The sequence below is a fragment of the Carcharodon carcharias genome, chromosome 13, assembly GCF_017639515.1.
Source record: "Carcharodon carcharias isolate sCarCar2 chromosome 13, sCarCar2.pri, whole genome shotgun sequence".
NCBI lineage: Eukaryota > Metazoa > Chordata > Chondrichthyes > Lamniformes > Lamnidae > Carcharodon > Carcharodon carcharias.
In genome coordinates, this window is record NC_054479.1 from 33,420,838 (window position 1) to 33,436,612 (window position 15,775).

Genomic DNA, 15,775 nt, shown 5'->3' on the forward strand with positions numbered 1-15,775 from the left:
TGATGGGGCTTGTGGAAGCAGGGACAATCAACAATTTCAAAAGGAAATTGAATAGGCACTTGACGAAAACAAACTTGCAGGGATATGGGGCTAGAATAGGGGAAGTGGATCTGACTGGATTCTTCTACGGAGACCCAGCATGCACTGTATGGGGCAAATGGCTTCCCTCGGCGCTGTAATGGCTTTATGATTCTGTGGGTTGGATTTTATATTCCCAAATTGGTCGTGCTGCCCATCACCCCATGCTGATGAAAAATTTGGCATGATGATGTCATCACGCCAGTCTCCCAAATTACAGAAGGCAAGCAGGTGCAAATTACCCGTCATTTTGAACTTGTTATTTAACAAAGCTATTAATCTTGTTAACAACCTAATCGTCCGCAATATTTCATCGCCGGCTGCATTTTTCGGGCAATGGATGTAAAAGAGTTTAAGAGTCTTTTGCGCCAGCTATGGGGGCAGCAGAAGGACAATAGAAAAGGCATGTCAGCAGGCCCATGATTGAATCTACCAGCAGATTCCGCTGGCAGTGTCTAAATGTTTTTTAGTGACTTTTTTTTTTAGCTTTTTTGCACCTTCAATGAATCATAGAGAGCAGGAGCCTTTACAATTCTAGCCATGACCTATAATGACGATTCTCAGGACCCACAAGTTATATGTTTATACCAATGTATGATTCTTATAACTGCAACAAAAGTTCAACACTATATTATTTTCTATATTAACTCAAAGTCAGAAGAGCAGACTATATTGCAGCATCTAAAAACAGGCATGAGAAGCTGGCCCTGATACTGCAAGGGAGCAAGGGGAAGGATTAGTCGTTGGGAAGCAAGTTTCCTTTGCACCTATAGTCAGCCTCCTTCCTGCCGGATGGCCACTAATTGGCTATCTGAAGCTTGATTGGACACAGAGAGATGACGGGGTCAAGAGCAGATGGACCCCTCAGTTTCTATTCCACCTCCCTCACCCTGCCGGAAAACATAAAATCCAGCCCTATGACTTCTATCTTGAATCAAGATTGTGAGAAAAGCTCACTGTTTTAAATGCAATCTTTTGGTTCTAAAGCTACCTTTTACTTGCTGTGTCTGGAAACACTTCAGAGCTTCTCCTTAACATCTGGCACATACCTATAGCTCCACTGTTAAGAAAAAGAAAAAGGAAGATGGAATGAGGGAGCATGTCACAGGCTGTGCCCGCAGCGAAGGCTATTACAAGATCAGTAAGAAGGACAAAGCAAAATACCTCAACATCAGTGGCACATTAGCTGATGAGCCACCAGCTGACACACAGGTAAGATTACAGAGCAGAAAGAACATTTAAAATTGGGATTCCAATTCCATAACATTTGCCATCATTTTTCTCCAGACCCGATTGATATCGGATGTCCAAGGTTAAATTCTGAAGCCACTTTAGAACTTATGCAACAATGTTTATTATTTTTATGTGCAAAAAAAAATTGCTATCTTCCATTGTTTTTGCTTATATCTTGGTGCTGGGGTTTGAATGTATTCAGTCTAAACTAAGTTGTTTGAGACTGTGTCGTGTGAGTGAGACTGAATGAATGTGTCATCTGCAACTGCTTTTAACTGTTATAAATATGGTTATGAGGTTGGATAAATTACACACGTGCAAAGGGAGAAAGTTAAGTTTGCACTTCTTTATTAGCCAGATCTGTACATGTTCAGTGGTCATGAACATTTTATGTTTGAGAATTTCAGCTCTCTGCTGTTAAAATTTACAATTCAGTGAGTTTACTTTCAGTGCCTTGTAATAGGTAATCATTGATTCACTGAATAGCTCTTCTGAATCATTACAAATATTGTTGAAAATATATTACAGTAGTTTTACCAGAATATGTAAATGCACTTTAGAGAATGCATTGCCATTATGGCCTTGGCAATGTGCTCTATTAACTGATTCTGAACACCACCTTGAATGTGTTGTGACAAGTTTACCATTGTGCTTTTCAGTGGATATAATCACTTAACTGAAGTAAATGAAGCAAGCTGATGGACTATATGACATGCATATTAACCATCCCAAGTAGTAACTTCTTTGTAAGCTATATTACCAAGTAAAACAGTATTAGGTAGTCAGATTAAAAAGTGAGTTGTGTATTATTGAGGTGGTATTTTGTGTGGTTTCCTTCTGAGTAAAGATTTGTGTCCATAATAAAAAGTCATAATCAGATCCCCCTTCCCACCCCCAGAACATTGTGCCAAGCAATTGTGATTTTTCTTTTTTCCGATGATGAAGTTGTGTAATATTGTGAATATAAATAGGTATTCTCTGTTGCCCCTTTGAGTGACATTCACATTCCCATTTAATGTTGGCATTTCATTATTTTTCCTTCTCCAATGGTTCACAGAGTCAGTGGGGTTCCACTTTTTGACACAGCTCTGTGGGATTGAACTCTGCCACAGGCAGTGCATGAGAATCCTATTCTTGCTAAACTGTGCAAAGATTTCCAATGTATAGTATGGAGCAGTGTTGAATCCCCTAGACCATCAATCAGGTAGGAACTAGAAGTGATGATAGATGAGCAGAGGAGGGTGATTTTGATGAATTCAATGATTTATAAACAGCACCACAATTTTACAATGACCCTGAACATGACAGCTGTTGTATTTTGGAGACATGTACTTGTGATATTGTGCTTTATAGCAATCTGGCAAACAAGGCAATGAGAGCCAATAATTTGCATTATACTCAGCAACAAAAATGTATGAGGCAAATAACTAATTATACAAATTCTTCATGTTTGATGTACTGGAGTAAAGTGTGTTTTACAATGCAATTCTAAGTAGGACAAATTATAACAATGCATTCTCCTTCAAACAGGGGATGAGTATTCCAGCCCAACCACACGCTTCTACTCGAGCAGGCTCAGAAAGGCGGTCAGAGCAGCGCAGACTCCTGTCATCCTTCATGGGTGGTTTACCTGCAGATAGTGATCTCCTTAAATTTAATCAGCTGAAGGTTTGTGATCTCAGTTCCATTAATTTTGGCTGTAGTTTCTGTAGTTTTCCCCTTAACAGCTGTAACTACAACACCCATTTCTAACACCCTGGATGTGTTCATTCTCATTAAAACTGCACCAGCTGCTAGATCAAAATTGAAAGTACTCTTTGTACAGGTAAACTAATTGCAATGAAACATCTTGTTTTTTGTAACACTGCTGACTTTCTCAGTAATGACCATGATCTTTCTGTTAGTTTGTTTCTGTTTTAATATATTTAAGCCACTTAAATGCCTTGCTGAAAATTGTGGGTAGCAAATTATTCTTAAAGAATCCCATGTTAAGTTAGAAACATTTCAAAATAGTCAACTTACGTTTTCTTTATTTTCTTCTATCTTCCTCTCTTTTCCTGAAATTCTTCAATTATTCCTGCTGGGTAATGGTGCTGGACTCTCCCTGGTCCCTTGCCCCAATAGCCATTTTTAATGTGTGAACCTGGACGGCGAGTGTCAACAGGCTATTTAACCCCAAGAAATTACAGCTGAGCTTGATGTGCAGTTTTCCATATTCTAAACCAAGAAGACTGCTTCCACTCCCACTGCCCTGGCTCATATTGGCTAACTCAGTACAAATTGGGGATCACATCTGGGATCTACCTACTGTATGTGGTTTAGCTCTCCACTACCTCCAGCTGAGTCAGGATGGCAGCTTTTGATTGTTCCTTATTCCTAGTCTAGGTTGGAAACAAAATGTGGATTTGTGTAGTACGAAAAAGAAATGCATTTTTAAAAAGTCAAACCATGCATTATTTGGTCTATATGAGAATTAAAGAGTAGTTATAATGGAGAATTTTAATTATCTTAACATAGACTGGGATGGTAATAGTGTAATGGGCAGAGAGGTGAAAGAGTTTCTAGGGTGTGTTCAGGAGAATTTTCTACATCAATATGTTTCCAGTCCAACAAGGAATGAGGTATTGCATATCTGGTTCTGGGGAATGAGGTGGGGTCAATTGGATCAAGTGTCAGTAGGGGAAAATTTAGGGGATAGTGATAGTGAGCTGGCCAGAATCACCTGGATGGACAGAAAGATAAGTGAGTGGGTTAGATCAAGATTAGAAGCTGAGGAATCAAAATGGTTGCTAAGTACAGTTAGAGACAGAAAGATAGCCAAGTTCAGACATTGTCCTGACAACAATTGAAAGAGAAATTGAGGGTAAAAACAGAAGAGGAAGAAGAAAAATTGGGTAGGTGGATAACATTGAGACGTGGACTGAGGGAGGTTTGAAGAAAGCTAGAGAAGAAGCAAAACAATGTTAATGACCCCACTAAGGCAGTGGTGAAAACAAATGAACAATCACAGCATCATAAAGTTTAGGTTGGCTATAGAAAAGGACAAGGAGCAATCTAGAGTAAAAATTAGTACTTGGTGAAGGGCCAACTTCAATGAGGGTAGGTATAGATCTGGCCTAGATAAATCAGAATCAAAGATGAGCAGGCAAAACTGTAACAGAACAATGGGCTACCTATAAAGAGGAGATTGTTCAGGAACAGTCAAGGTACATTCTTATATGGGGGAAAGGTAGGGCAAAGAAATCCAGAGCTCCTTGGATGATGAAAGAAAGAAATTAAAATGAATCAGAAAAAGGATGCATGTGACACATGTCAGGTGGATAACACAATTGAAAACCGGGATCAATATAGAAGGTTCAGAGGGGAAGTGAAAAAACAAATAAGAAAAGCAAAGAAAGAGTCTGAAAAGAGGTAGGCAGCTAATGCAATTGATGTGGTGTACATGGACTTTCAAAAGGCATTTGATAAAGTGCCACTTAACAGGCTTATCAGCAAAGTTAGAGTTCACGGAATAAAAGGGATAGTAACAGCATATATACCAAAACGGCCGAATGACAGGAAACGGAGAATAGTGGTGAATGGTGTTTTCAGACTAGAGGAATGTATATAGTGGGGGTTCCCCAGCATGCGACGTTAGGGCCCCTACTTTTCTTGATGTATATTAATAACCTAGACTTGAGTGTACAGGATACAATTTCAAAATTTGCAGATGACACAAAACTTGGAAGCGTTCTGAACAGTGAGTAAGATGGTGTTAAACTTCAAAAAGATATAGACAGGTTGGTGGAATGGGCAAACAAGTGGTAGATGAAATTTAAAGCCAAGAAATGTGAAGTGGTTCAGGAAGAACAAGGACCGACGATATTTTAAAAAGGATACAATTCTAAAAGGAGCTCAAGAGCAGAGGGACCTGGGGTATAAATGCACAAATCATTGAAGTCAGTGGAGCAGGTTGAAAAAGTGACTAATAAGGCATACAGGAATTTGACTTTTACAAATAGGGGCATAGAGTACAAAACTAAAAGGTTATGATAAACCTGATTAAAAACACTGGTTTGGAGTCAGCTGGAGTATTGTGTCCAGTTCTGGACACCACACTTTGGGAAAACTGTGAAGGCATTAGAGAGAGTGCAGAAAAGATTCACGAGAATGGTTCCAGGAAGGAGGAACTTCAGCTGTTGTATAGGTTGGGGAAACTGGAGTTGTTCTCCTTGGAGAAGACAAAATTAAGAGGAGATTTGATTGAGGTGCTCAACTCAGGAGAGGTCTGGACAGAGTAGCTAGGGAGACATTGTACCCTTTGGTGGAAGGATCCAGAATCAGAGGGCACCATTTTAGATGATTTGACGAAAGAAGCAATAGTAACATTAGGAAAACTTTTTTACTCAGCAAGTGGTTAGGATCTGGAATGCGCTGCTCAAGAGTGTGGTGGAGGCAGATTCATCAAGGCCTTCAAAAGAGAATTGGATATTTATCTGAAGAGAAAAACATGAAGAGCTATGGGGAAAAGGCAAGGGAGTGGCACTAGGTGAGTTGCTCTTTCAGAGAGTTGGCATGGACATGACAGGCTGAGTGGCCTCCTTCTGTGCTGTAACCAGTCTATGATTCTATGTGGGCGGTACCACCACAATTCCACATTTACTACCCATGCCTAATCATCCTTCACTGAGTGGTCTGCTAGGCTATTTCAGGGGAAAAGTTAAAAATCAGTCACATTATTGTGTGTCTGGAGTAACATATAGGCCAGACTGGGTAAGGATGACAGATTTCCATCTCTAAAGGACATTAGTGAACCAAATGGGTTTTTATACCAATCCGATAGGTGGTCACCGTTACTGATACTCACTTTTTATCCCAGGCTTATTTACTAATTGAATTTAAATTCCAAAGCTGCCATGGAGGGAGTTGAACTCATACCTCTGAATCATTAGTCCAGGCCACTGGATTACTGGTCCAGTAACATGATCACTATGCTGCTGTTCCCTATCTAATTGTGTACAATTTTGAAGCATATTATGAAAGTCAACTTAGTAAGGTCAAGAGCAGGGGTCAGGAACTCCAAATCCTGAGAGATCTTGAAGTTTCCATGCCTGCACAGGCCGGGAGCGGGCTGCACGTGCGCAGACCAGGAGCAGGCTGCACATGTGCAGACCAGGAGTGGGCTACACCTGTGCTGATCTGCATCTTAAATTTCTTTGGGCCGGGGACTGGCACAGCCTGGCCGTACATGAAGAAAAATGTTGCGAAAACCTGGGTCAATTGACCTGAAGTGGCGCACCATTGAAAACCAGTTTCCCAGTGAGAGGTCCGAAAGGGCGAGGGGACAAGGGGAGACCCAAAAAGAAGAGTCCAAGACAGGAACAGGAAGAGGTCCCAGTTAAGTTAACAAGTAGGAAAAGGGCTGCAGTTAACAGACTGTAAGTGAAGAGGGCTCAGGGGAAGCCCTGGTAATCTAAGAGGGCTAGAGGAAGTCCTGAAGATCCAAGAAGGCAGTCAAAGTTTGGTGACTCCGTTCTGTGGGTCATTGGGCAACGGTCTCCTTTTGAGCAGTAGTGTTTAGTTCAGTGCAGCCGAAGATCTGAAGTTATGCTTGTGAGTTGGTACTCGAGTGCATATTTGGGAATCCAGGGAAGTGGAATCTCGGGAGATGAGATTGAAAATCTGCGTGATAGGCTGTTGTTGATGCCACCCAAGTTGGAGTGACTTTTGGAGAGAATTTCCAAGTTAGATCTTTGATGGTGAAGATGGAATCCCTTGTGAGAGAGACAAGAGTTTCAGTGAGATTGGTTAACTTAGTGTTTACTGATGTTTGGGTGGGTTGAGAAATCCATGGACTCTGTCTTGGTTGCATTTGTCATTTAGTGTGCAGTGTGGTGTTTTCAACCACAGTTTGCCTGTTAATTCACATGTACCTCATATCAACCCTGAATGTTAAAAGAGTATAAGACAGATATTGTAAACTATTTTATCTTCCTGATCTTGTATAATAAAGTTTATTTTTGTTTGTTCTAAACCTGTGGAATCTTGTGGCTTTATTCTCTTAGTAAGCGTCTTGAATCTCAGACTTTGTCGACTTTAAACAAAATGTTATGGGTCCCTAACCAAATCTTACCAAAAACTTGGGGCTTTGGTCAAGGGTCATAACACGTAAGATATGGATTGCAAAGAATATTACTGTTTTGTGCATGTCCATGTTTTAGTTATTGCTTACAAAAGGCTTTTTTCTTTTCAAGATGAGTTTATTTTCAGAAACCTGTTTTCATTGCAACTTGTCACTTACAGTTCCGAAGGAAGAAGTTGAGATTTGCCAAGAGTCATATCCATGAATGGGGGCTTTTTGCCATGGAACCCATTGCAGCAGATGAGATGGTCATTGAATATGTTGGACAAAATATCAGACAGGTAAGGACCAGTTTGTTTCCCATTATATATTTATCCCCTAGCTATAAAAAAAGATGTTTGGTTTGCCCCTCTGTAACTTGTAATACCAGGGTTGCTTCTAGCCATGCTTGAGACTGTTAACAACAACTTGCATGTTTGGAACTTTTAACATGGTACGATATCCCAAGGTGCTTCACAGGAGCATTATCAAACAAAATTTGGCACCAAGCCACATAAGGAGATGTTAGAATAAATGACCTGAAGTTTGGTCAAAGAGATAGATTATGAGTATTGTCTTAAAGGAGGTATAGTAGGTAGAGAGGGTGAGGCTTAGGGAGAAATTACAGAGCTTAGGGCCCAGGCAGCTTAAAGCACATTTCACCAATGGCGCGATTAAGATCGGGATATATGCAAGCCAGAATTTGAGAAGCACAGAGATGGCAGAGGGTTGCAAGTCTGGAAGAGTTTACAGAGGAGGATTAGGTTATAGAAGGATTTGCTAACAAGGATGAGAATTTTAAAATTGAGATGTTGTCAGACTGGGAGTCAATATAGATCAGCAAGCAAAGGAATGACGGGTGAACAGGATTTGGTATGGGTAGTAAAGTTTTGGACGAGTTCAGGCTTATGGAGGGCGGAAGATGGGGAGGAAAGGATGACACGAAAATTGGTAGGGTGGTAAATAGTGAGGAGGATAGCCGTAAATTGCAGAAGGATATCAATGGACTGGTCAGGTGGGTAGAGCAGCAAATGGAGTTCAATCCAGAAAAGTGTGAGGTAATGCCCTTGGGGAGGGCTAACAAGGCAAGGGATTAAACAATGAATGGTAGGACCCTGAAAAGTATTGAAGATCAGAGGGAACATAGTGCGCATATCCATAGGTCCCTGGTGGTTAAGAAGGCATATGGGATACTTGCCTTTATTAGCAGAGACATAGAATACAAGAGCAGGGAGGTTATGCTGGAACTGTATAAAACGCTGGTTAGGCTACAACTGGAGTACTGTGTGCATTTCTGGTCACCACAATCTGGAAGGATGTGATATACTGGAAAGGATGCAGAGGAGATTTACCAAGATGCTGCCTGGGCTGGAGGGTCTGAGCTATTAGGAAGATTGGATAGGCTGGGGTTGTTTTCCTTAGAGCAGCAAAGGTTGAGAGGGGACCTGATAGAAGTGTATTAAACAGCACTTATTCAGCAATAACCAGCTCACTGATACTCAGTTTGGGTTCCACCACGACCACTTGGCTCCAGATCTCATTACGGGTCCTGATTCAAACGTGGACAAAAGAGCTGAATTCAAGAGGTGAGGTGAGAGTGACTGCCCTCAACATCAAGGCAGCATTTGTCAAGGAGCGCTAGCAAAATTTAAGTCGATGGGAAACGGGGAGCGGGGGGGGGCGCTAGCCATTGGATGGAGTCATACCTAACACAAAAGAAGATGGTTGTGGTGGTTGGAGGCTAATCATCTCAACCTCAGGACATCACTGCAGGAGTTGCTCAAGGTAGTGTTCTAGACCCAACCATCTTCAGCTGCTTCATCAATGACTTCCCTTCCACCATAAGGTCAGAAGTAGGAATGTTTGATTATGCTTGCATAGTGTTCATTCACAACGCCCTCAGATAGTAGTCCATGCTTGCATGCGTCAAGACCTAGACAATATTCAGGTTTGGGTTGATAAGTTGCAAGCAACGTTCATGCCACTCAAGTATCAGGCCATCTCTAACAAGAGAGAATCTAACTAATCTCCCCATGATGTCCAATAGCATTCCCATTGATGAATCCCCTAGCATCAACATTTTGGGGTTTATCATTGACCAGAAACTTAACCTACCTAATAAAAACTGCAGCTACAAAAGCAGTTCAGAGGCTTTGAATTCTGCAGTAACTCACTTCCTGACTCTCCAAAATCTTTCCCTACAAGGCATAAGTCAGGAACATGGTGTAATACTCTCCACTTGCCTGGATGTGTGCAGCTTCAATAAACACTATAACACTCAAGAAGATCAACACCATCCAGGACAAAAGAGCCTGCTTGATCAGCACCCCATTCACCACTTCAAACATTCACTCCTTCCATCACTGGCAATATGGCAGCAGTATGTACCATATACAAGATGCACTGCAGTAACTTGCAAAGCTCCTTCGACAACACCTTCCAAACCCGTGACCTCTACCACCTAAAGGGGCATGGGAACATCACCACTTGCAAGTTTCCCTCCAAGCTATATTATCCTGACTTGGAACGATACTGCCATTTCTTCACTATCACTGGGTCAAAATCTTGGAACTCTGTCCCTAACATCACTGTGGCTTTAACTACACCACATGGACTGCAGCAATTCAAGCAGGCAGCTCACCTATTACCTTCTCAAGGGCAATTAGGGATGGGCAACAAATGCTGGCCTTGCTCATGACTCACATTCCATGAATGAATTTTTAAAAAATGGACACCAAGGCTGCAAACAGTCTACTTGATTCTCAGGCAGTAGCCAGGGAGTGGGATGGCATCAGTGGCTACGAACAAAGACAATGCTTTTGTTCTTGATATTTAGTTGTAGGAGATTTCTGCTCATCCAGTACTTTATCGTGAATGAACAGCATGAAAAATCAGAGACAGTGGAGGGTTTCAGGAGAAGCGGTGGTGAAGTAGATGTTGTCAGCATACCTATGAAACCTGGCATTGTGTTTTCAGATGGGGTTAGCAAAACAGCATGTAGATAAGAAATAGGAGGGGCTGGGAATAGATACCTCGGGGCTCCAGAGCTAACAAAGCAGGAATCGGAAGGGAGCCATTGCAGGTGATTTTTTGGCTACAACTGCATAGCTAGGAATGGAACCAGACAAGGGAAGAACCACCTAGGTGGATGATGGTGGAGAGGGGTTGAAGGAGGATGTTGTGTTCAAGTGAATGAAAAGCTGTTGACAGGTTGGGAGAGAAGAAATGGGATAGTTACTTCGGTCGCTTCAGAAGAATGCCAGCATGAATGGTAGAGGGCTGATCCAGCAATGCAACTCCACCGCCTTTTCCTTCTTGTCTGTCCTTCTGAAATACTGAATACCCCTGGATGTTCAGTTCCCATCCCTGGTCACCCTGCAGCCACGTCTCCGTAATCCCGACTATATCATACCTGTCTACATCTATTTGCAAGGTTAATTTAGAATATTGTGAGCAATTTTGGGCCCCGTATCTCAGGAAGGATGTTCTGGCCCTGGAGAGGGTCCAGAGGAGGTTCACAAGAATGATCCCAGGAATGAAAGGCTTAACATATGAGGAATATTTGAGGACTCTGGGTCTCTACTTGATGGAGTTTAGAAGGATGAGGGGGGGATCTGATTGAAACTTACAGAATACTGAAGGGCCTGGATAGAGTGGACGTGGGGAAGATGTTTCCATTAGTAGAGACTAGGACCCGAGGGCACAGCGTCAGAGTAAAGGGAAGACCTTTTAGAACAGAGATGAGGAGAAACTTCTTTAGCCAGAGAGTGGTGAATCTATGGAATTCATTGCCACAGAAGGCTGTGGGGGCCAGGTCATTGAATGTATTTAAGACCGAGATAGATAGGTTCTTGATTGGTAAGGGGATCAAAGGTTACGGGGAGAAGGCGGGAGAATGGGGTTGAGAAACTTATCAGCCATGATTGAATGGCGGAGCAGACTCGATGGGCCGAATGGCCTAATTTCTGCTCCTATGTCTTATGGTCTTAATTCATTCACTTTATTGCGAATCCCGCGTTAAGGCACAAAGCCTTAAGGCTTGTCTTTTTAACATTACTTGTCCCGTTCCCACTATTTTTCAAAGAGGCCCTGTTTGATTCTTGCCCTTGATTTCTCTGCCTATCACTTTTCTTTTTCCCTCTTCTGTCTTTTGTTCTTATCCTTGATTTCCCTTCCTGACTCCTTGCATAGGTTCCCATTCCCCTGCCATTTTAGTTTAAACCCTCCCCAACCACTCTAGCAATTATTCCCCCTAGGACATCAGTCCCGGTCCTGCCCAGGTGTAACCCGTCCAGTTTGTACTGTTCCCACCTCCCCCAGAACCGGTCCCAATGTCCCAGGAATCTGAAACCCTCCCCCTCACACCATCTCTTCAGCCACATATTCATCCGATATATCCTGCTATTTCTACTATGACTAGCACGTGGCACTAGTAATAATCCTGAGATCACTACCTTTGAGGTCCTACTTTTCAACTTACTTCCTAACTCCCTATATTCTGCTTTTAGGACCTCATCCCTTTTTTTTTACCTATGTCTGATTTTATTTCCCTTCAGGTTATCGCAGACATGCGAGAAAAGCGATATGAGGATGAGGGAATTGGAAGTAGCTACATGTTCAGGGTAGACCATGATTCCATTATTGATGCCACAAAGTGTGGCAATTTTGCTAGATTTATCAATCATAGCTGCAATGTAAGTACTTATATTTATAAAAAGTATTCAACTGTTAAAATTTTAACATGTAAGATTTAATACATAACAGGAACTAGTATTAATTTGACTTGAATGTTTATACATTATAATCTAGAAACTGTATCAAATGATCACTAATTTTCTAATAGTAAATCCTGCCAAACTTTGAAATATAAACATAAAGTACTGGAAATACTCAGCAGACAAGGCAGCAGCTGCCAAACTTTTGATTTGCTGATTTTACAATGAATGTTATCAGATGCAGGTTTTTTTGAGATAGCAATAGATTGGCACAACTTTACATTTGTTGCTGTAATAGAAGCTACACAAGTAGTTGCATTTCTTGTAATCTACAGAAATGCAATTCACAGGTCTAAGCTGCTGAGATCTAATTGGAAGTTACCTTCTGTGAACCAGAACCTTATATTTACTCGAATGCCACACAACAAAACTGCTCCTTAAACTCTGAACTTCAGTTTAAATTTTAACCAAGCCAGAGGCTTGCACAACGTATCTGGTATAAACTGAATTTACATTTAGACTTGAATGTTTGACACAGCAATGATTTTTGGAAATTATTGATGGATGTTCTCTTCATGTTGAGAAAATAGTGTTGGGACTAAAGAAATATCTGCTAAAACTGAAGGTGTCTTCAGACAATCTTGGCCTAAGAAGAAATCCTAGAAACAAACTTGGTCACAAAACTACTGTGCTCTCCTTCCTAACCCTGAATTCCTTTTCTCTATAAACAGCCGAATTGCTACGCTAAAGTTATCACAGTGGAGTCGCAAAAGAAGATAGTGATTTACTCCAAACAGCAGATAAATGTGAACGAGGAGATCACATATGACTACAAATTCCCCATTGAAGATGTGAAAATTCCATGTCTGTGTGGTGCAGAACACTGTAGAGGAACCCTCAATTGAAAGGGTCTGGTCTGAGATGCTCCATTTGAGAGCGGTAACCTAGATGTGGTTGCACTTGCCAAACCAACAATTCGCACTTCTGCTGAACCTAAGGCTAAAACGCACATAAGTGTTGGGACTGCATTTAGGATTCAGGTGCTCTTCCTCTGGAAAGAAAGGTGTTTACCACTTCATGTCACAGTAAACTAGTACAGTACTAGTTCTTCCTCCCAGGTCCCATGCAGTGGAGCAGGGTCCCCACTCTTCCTTCCGCCTAAGTGAATGCTGCTACTTTTTCTTTTGAGTTCTTTTATACATTAAAAAAGAGAAAATGCGAAGAAATGGCCATTGAATACTTGAAAAAGTTTATGGTTTGCAGATGAAGAGACATTTCTACGCAAATAATTAAAGTAGTTGATGGGAATTTATGGCCTCAGCAATAGCATCCTGTATGTTTAGCCTAAGTTTGGTGCTTTTTTAAAATGCTTTATTTCCCTTATTTTCCTTTACATATTTTAATTTTAACAATTTTTTTTTTGCAAATTATAGATATGCTGGCTTAGCAAATTTTTATTTTTGTGCTAATGCACTAGGGTTTGGCCTATGGAGGCTTTGTGCACTATTCGCTTTCAGACTTGCACGTGACTATTGGTAATCACCTTCTCTGTATAAAATTCCAGGGTTTTTTGTGCTCTAGTGGATATCCCTAACCAAGAGAGCTCTCTTCCTGTTGTTTATATTGTACAAAATAATTTCTATCTACAGGAAAAAAAAAACACAAAAAAACTTTCTAACCTCTGACAGAATTTTCACAACAAATTTCATTTATAATTTTTGTGAAGTTTTCAGGGATCATTTCAAACATGTAAACATTAAAAAAAGTTTTTTGAGCTCAATTTTCATCTTGTACATAGCGCACCCGGGTTTCTCCTCTCTGAACATTGTTTCTTGTAGAAACATATTCTTTCAAATAAAAAGAATTTTGCTGGTTCCTTTGTACTTCAAAAGCTTGTAAATAATTTATTAAGAAAGTGAATATTGTAATTTGGGTTGTTGAAATACAACTCTGTCTAGAGGAGGCAAATTTAAAAAAAATGTTTAACAATGAGCTGGTAGCAATTTTTTCAGCTTGTGTCAAGCTTTGTATCATGTAAATTCTGTATAAATATTACCTCTATCAATTACCTAGATTTATTGGAAGCATTAAGGAATACAGTGAAAATGATAAAAGGTCAGACTTTTTCATCTCTGATACCTGCTGTGCAAATTGTATTTATTTGGAGGAAGAAAGGAGTGTACAGAAATTAGAAAAAAATGGCATCCCTTATATGTGTGTTAGCCAAGCATAAACTGGATATCAAAGTTTTTTAGTTCCTCCTTAATATCCACTGTAATTTTTTTCTCAAAAACACTGTAAGGGACACTCGGTACCTAATAAAGGGTTATTATTTTAAAACTAGCTCATTTTGCTTGTTTTTTCCTAATATTGTACAGATGCTGTTATTTTAACCCTTTCACTCATAGATACCAGGTTACCAGATTTTATTTGATTGTTCCCTGGACAATATATCCTCGTAAACCAACGTTATGTACAGTAGCTCTCTGATCATCACTGTATTTAATCATTCTGGCACAAATAAATTATAATTTCTCATTGAAATCATTACTCATAAAAATATATTTATTCATAAACCTATGATGTTTCTGTAGCTATCTTGTCACTTTTATCAGTCTTTAACACTTGGCCGAATACAATTCCTTCATCACTTTGCTGGGAACAAGCTGTCTTGTGACTGGTTGTAGCTAGGAAGAGGTGTGTGAAAGGGTTAAACCTAAAAGTGTTTGGGTTTTTTTCTCTTCAGGGAAGTGGGGTGTAGGGGACCCAGTGAAATTCAGAGGGGTCAAGGTGTAAAAAGTTTTGAAAGAACAAGAAATACACCTGTTAGCTCTAGGGTTTTGTTTTATTACAGTTTCTGCTTTGGTGATGTAGGGATTATTTTGTGCTTGCAAATTTCCAGATGGAATCAAATGAATTTGAGTGTTTTTGTTTTGTGCAAATAGAAACTGGTGTTAAGTGTCTCATTTTGATGAAAGTGAAACTGTTCTGTGGTTGTGTTTTACTTGTAAATATTTCTTCATATTTTTGTGAATTCATTACTATGTAACAATGTATGATAGTACCTTTTATAAAGCAATCCATAAATATACTGACCTTTTCTTACAGATAAACTGGATGTTGTCATTTATTCTGAAAAAGTAATTTCAAGAGTTGTACATATATTTGTGGCGTTCTCTAGGCTCAGGTTAAGAGATTTATTTTAATTACCAGGTTAAACACTTGAGCTGTTTGCTGTTTCCTTGTATAACAAACAGAAGAAGTTTCTCTGTCTCTGCTACAGTTAGAAAAACTTTTGTACTATATTGCAGATTTAAATGACTGAAAATGTACAAAGATTATTCATTAATTAAATCAACAATATAGGTTGAGCAAGTTAAGCAACTGGGAAAATCAGCGGAATATTTGTACCTTTATAAGATTTCAGGGTGGACTCCATGTGATGCCAATAAAAAGGATTTCCAGAACATTTTACAAGGATTATTTTGATGCTTTAGCTGACACACCACAAGCAGAGACAGAGAAACTTGAGAGCTTCAGTATGTGAATTTTAGAATTAAAATAGAAGCAGCCTATCTTAGAAGAAGTAATTTGTAAATTGCTTCCTGTGAGCCTCTTCAAATCTCACCAGTAGATGGCAAAACACCGA

The 15,775-nt window shown here is 40.2% G+C and overlaps 1 protein-coding gene across 2 annotated transcripts in view; it reads left to right on the forward strand.

Annotated features, from left to right (window-relative positions):
* The window catches only part of setd1ba (SET domain containing 1B, histone lysine methyltransferase a), a 143,914-nt gene extending 128,681 nt beyond the window's left edge, over positions 1 to 15,233 (forward strand). For both annotated transcript variants that reach the window (XM_041202537.1, XM_041202538.1), the window contains 5 exons: positions 1,124 to 1,290; positions 2,842 to 2,979; positions 7,594 to 7,713; positions 11,968 to 12,105; positions 12,858 to 15,233. In XM_041202537.1, the coding sequence (XP_041058471.1) occupies positions 1,124 to 1,290; positions 2,842 to 2,979; positions 7,594 to 7,713; positions 11,968 to 12,105; positions 12,858 to 13,031 (737 nt within the window). In that variant the 3' untranslated portion in view covers positions 13,032 to 15,233. The remainder of the gene's footprint in view (positions 1 to 1,123; positions 1,291 to 2,841; positions 2,980 to 7,593; positions 7,714 to 11,967; positions 12,106 to 12,857) is intronic.
* The last annotated feature ends 542 nt before the right edge of the window (positions 15,234 to 15,775 follow it).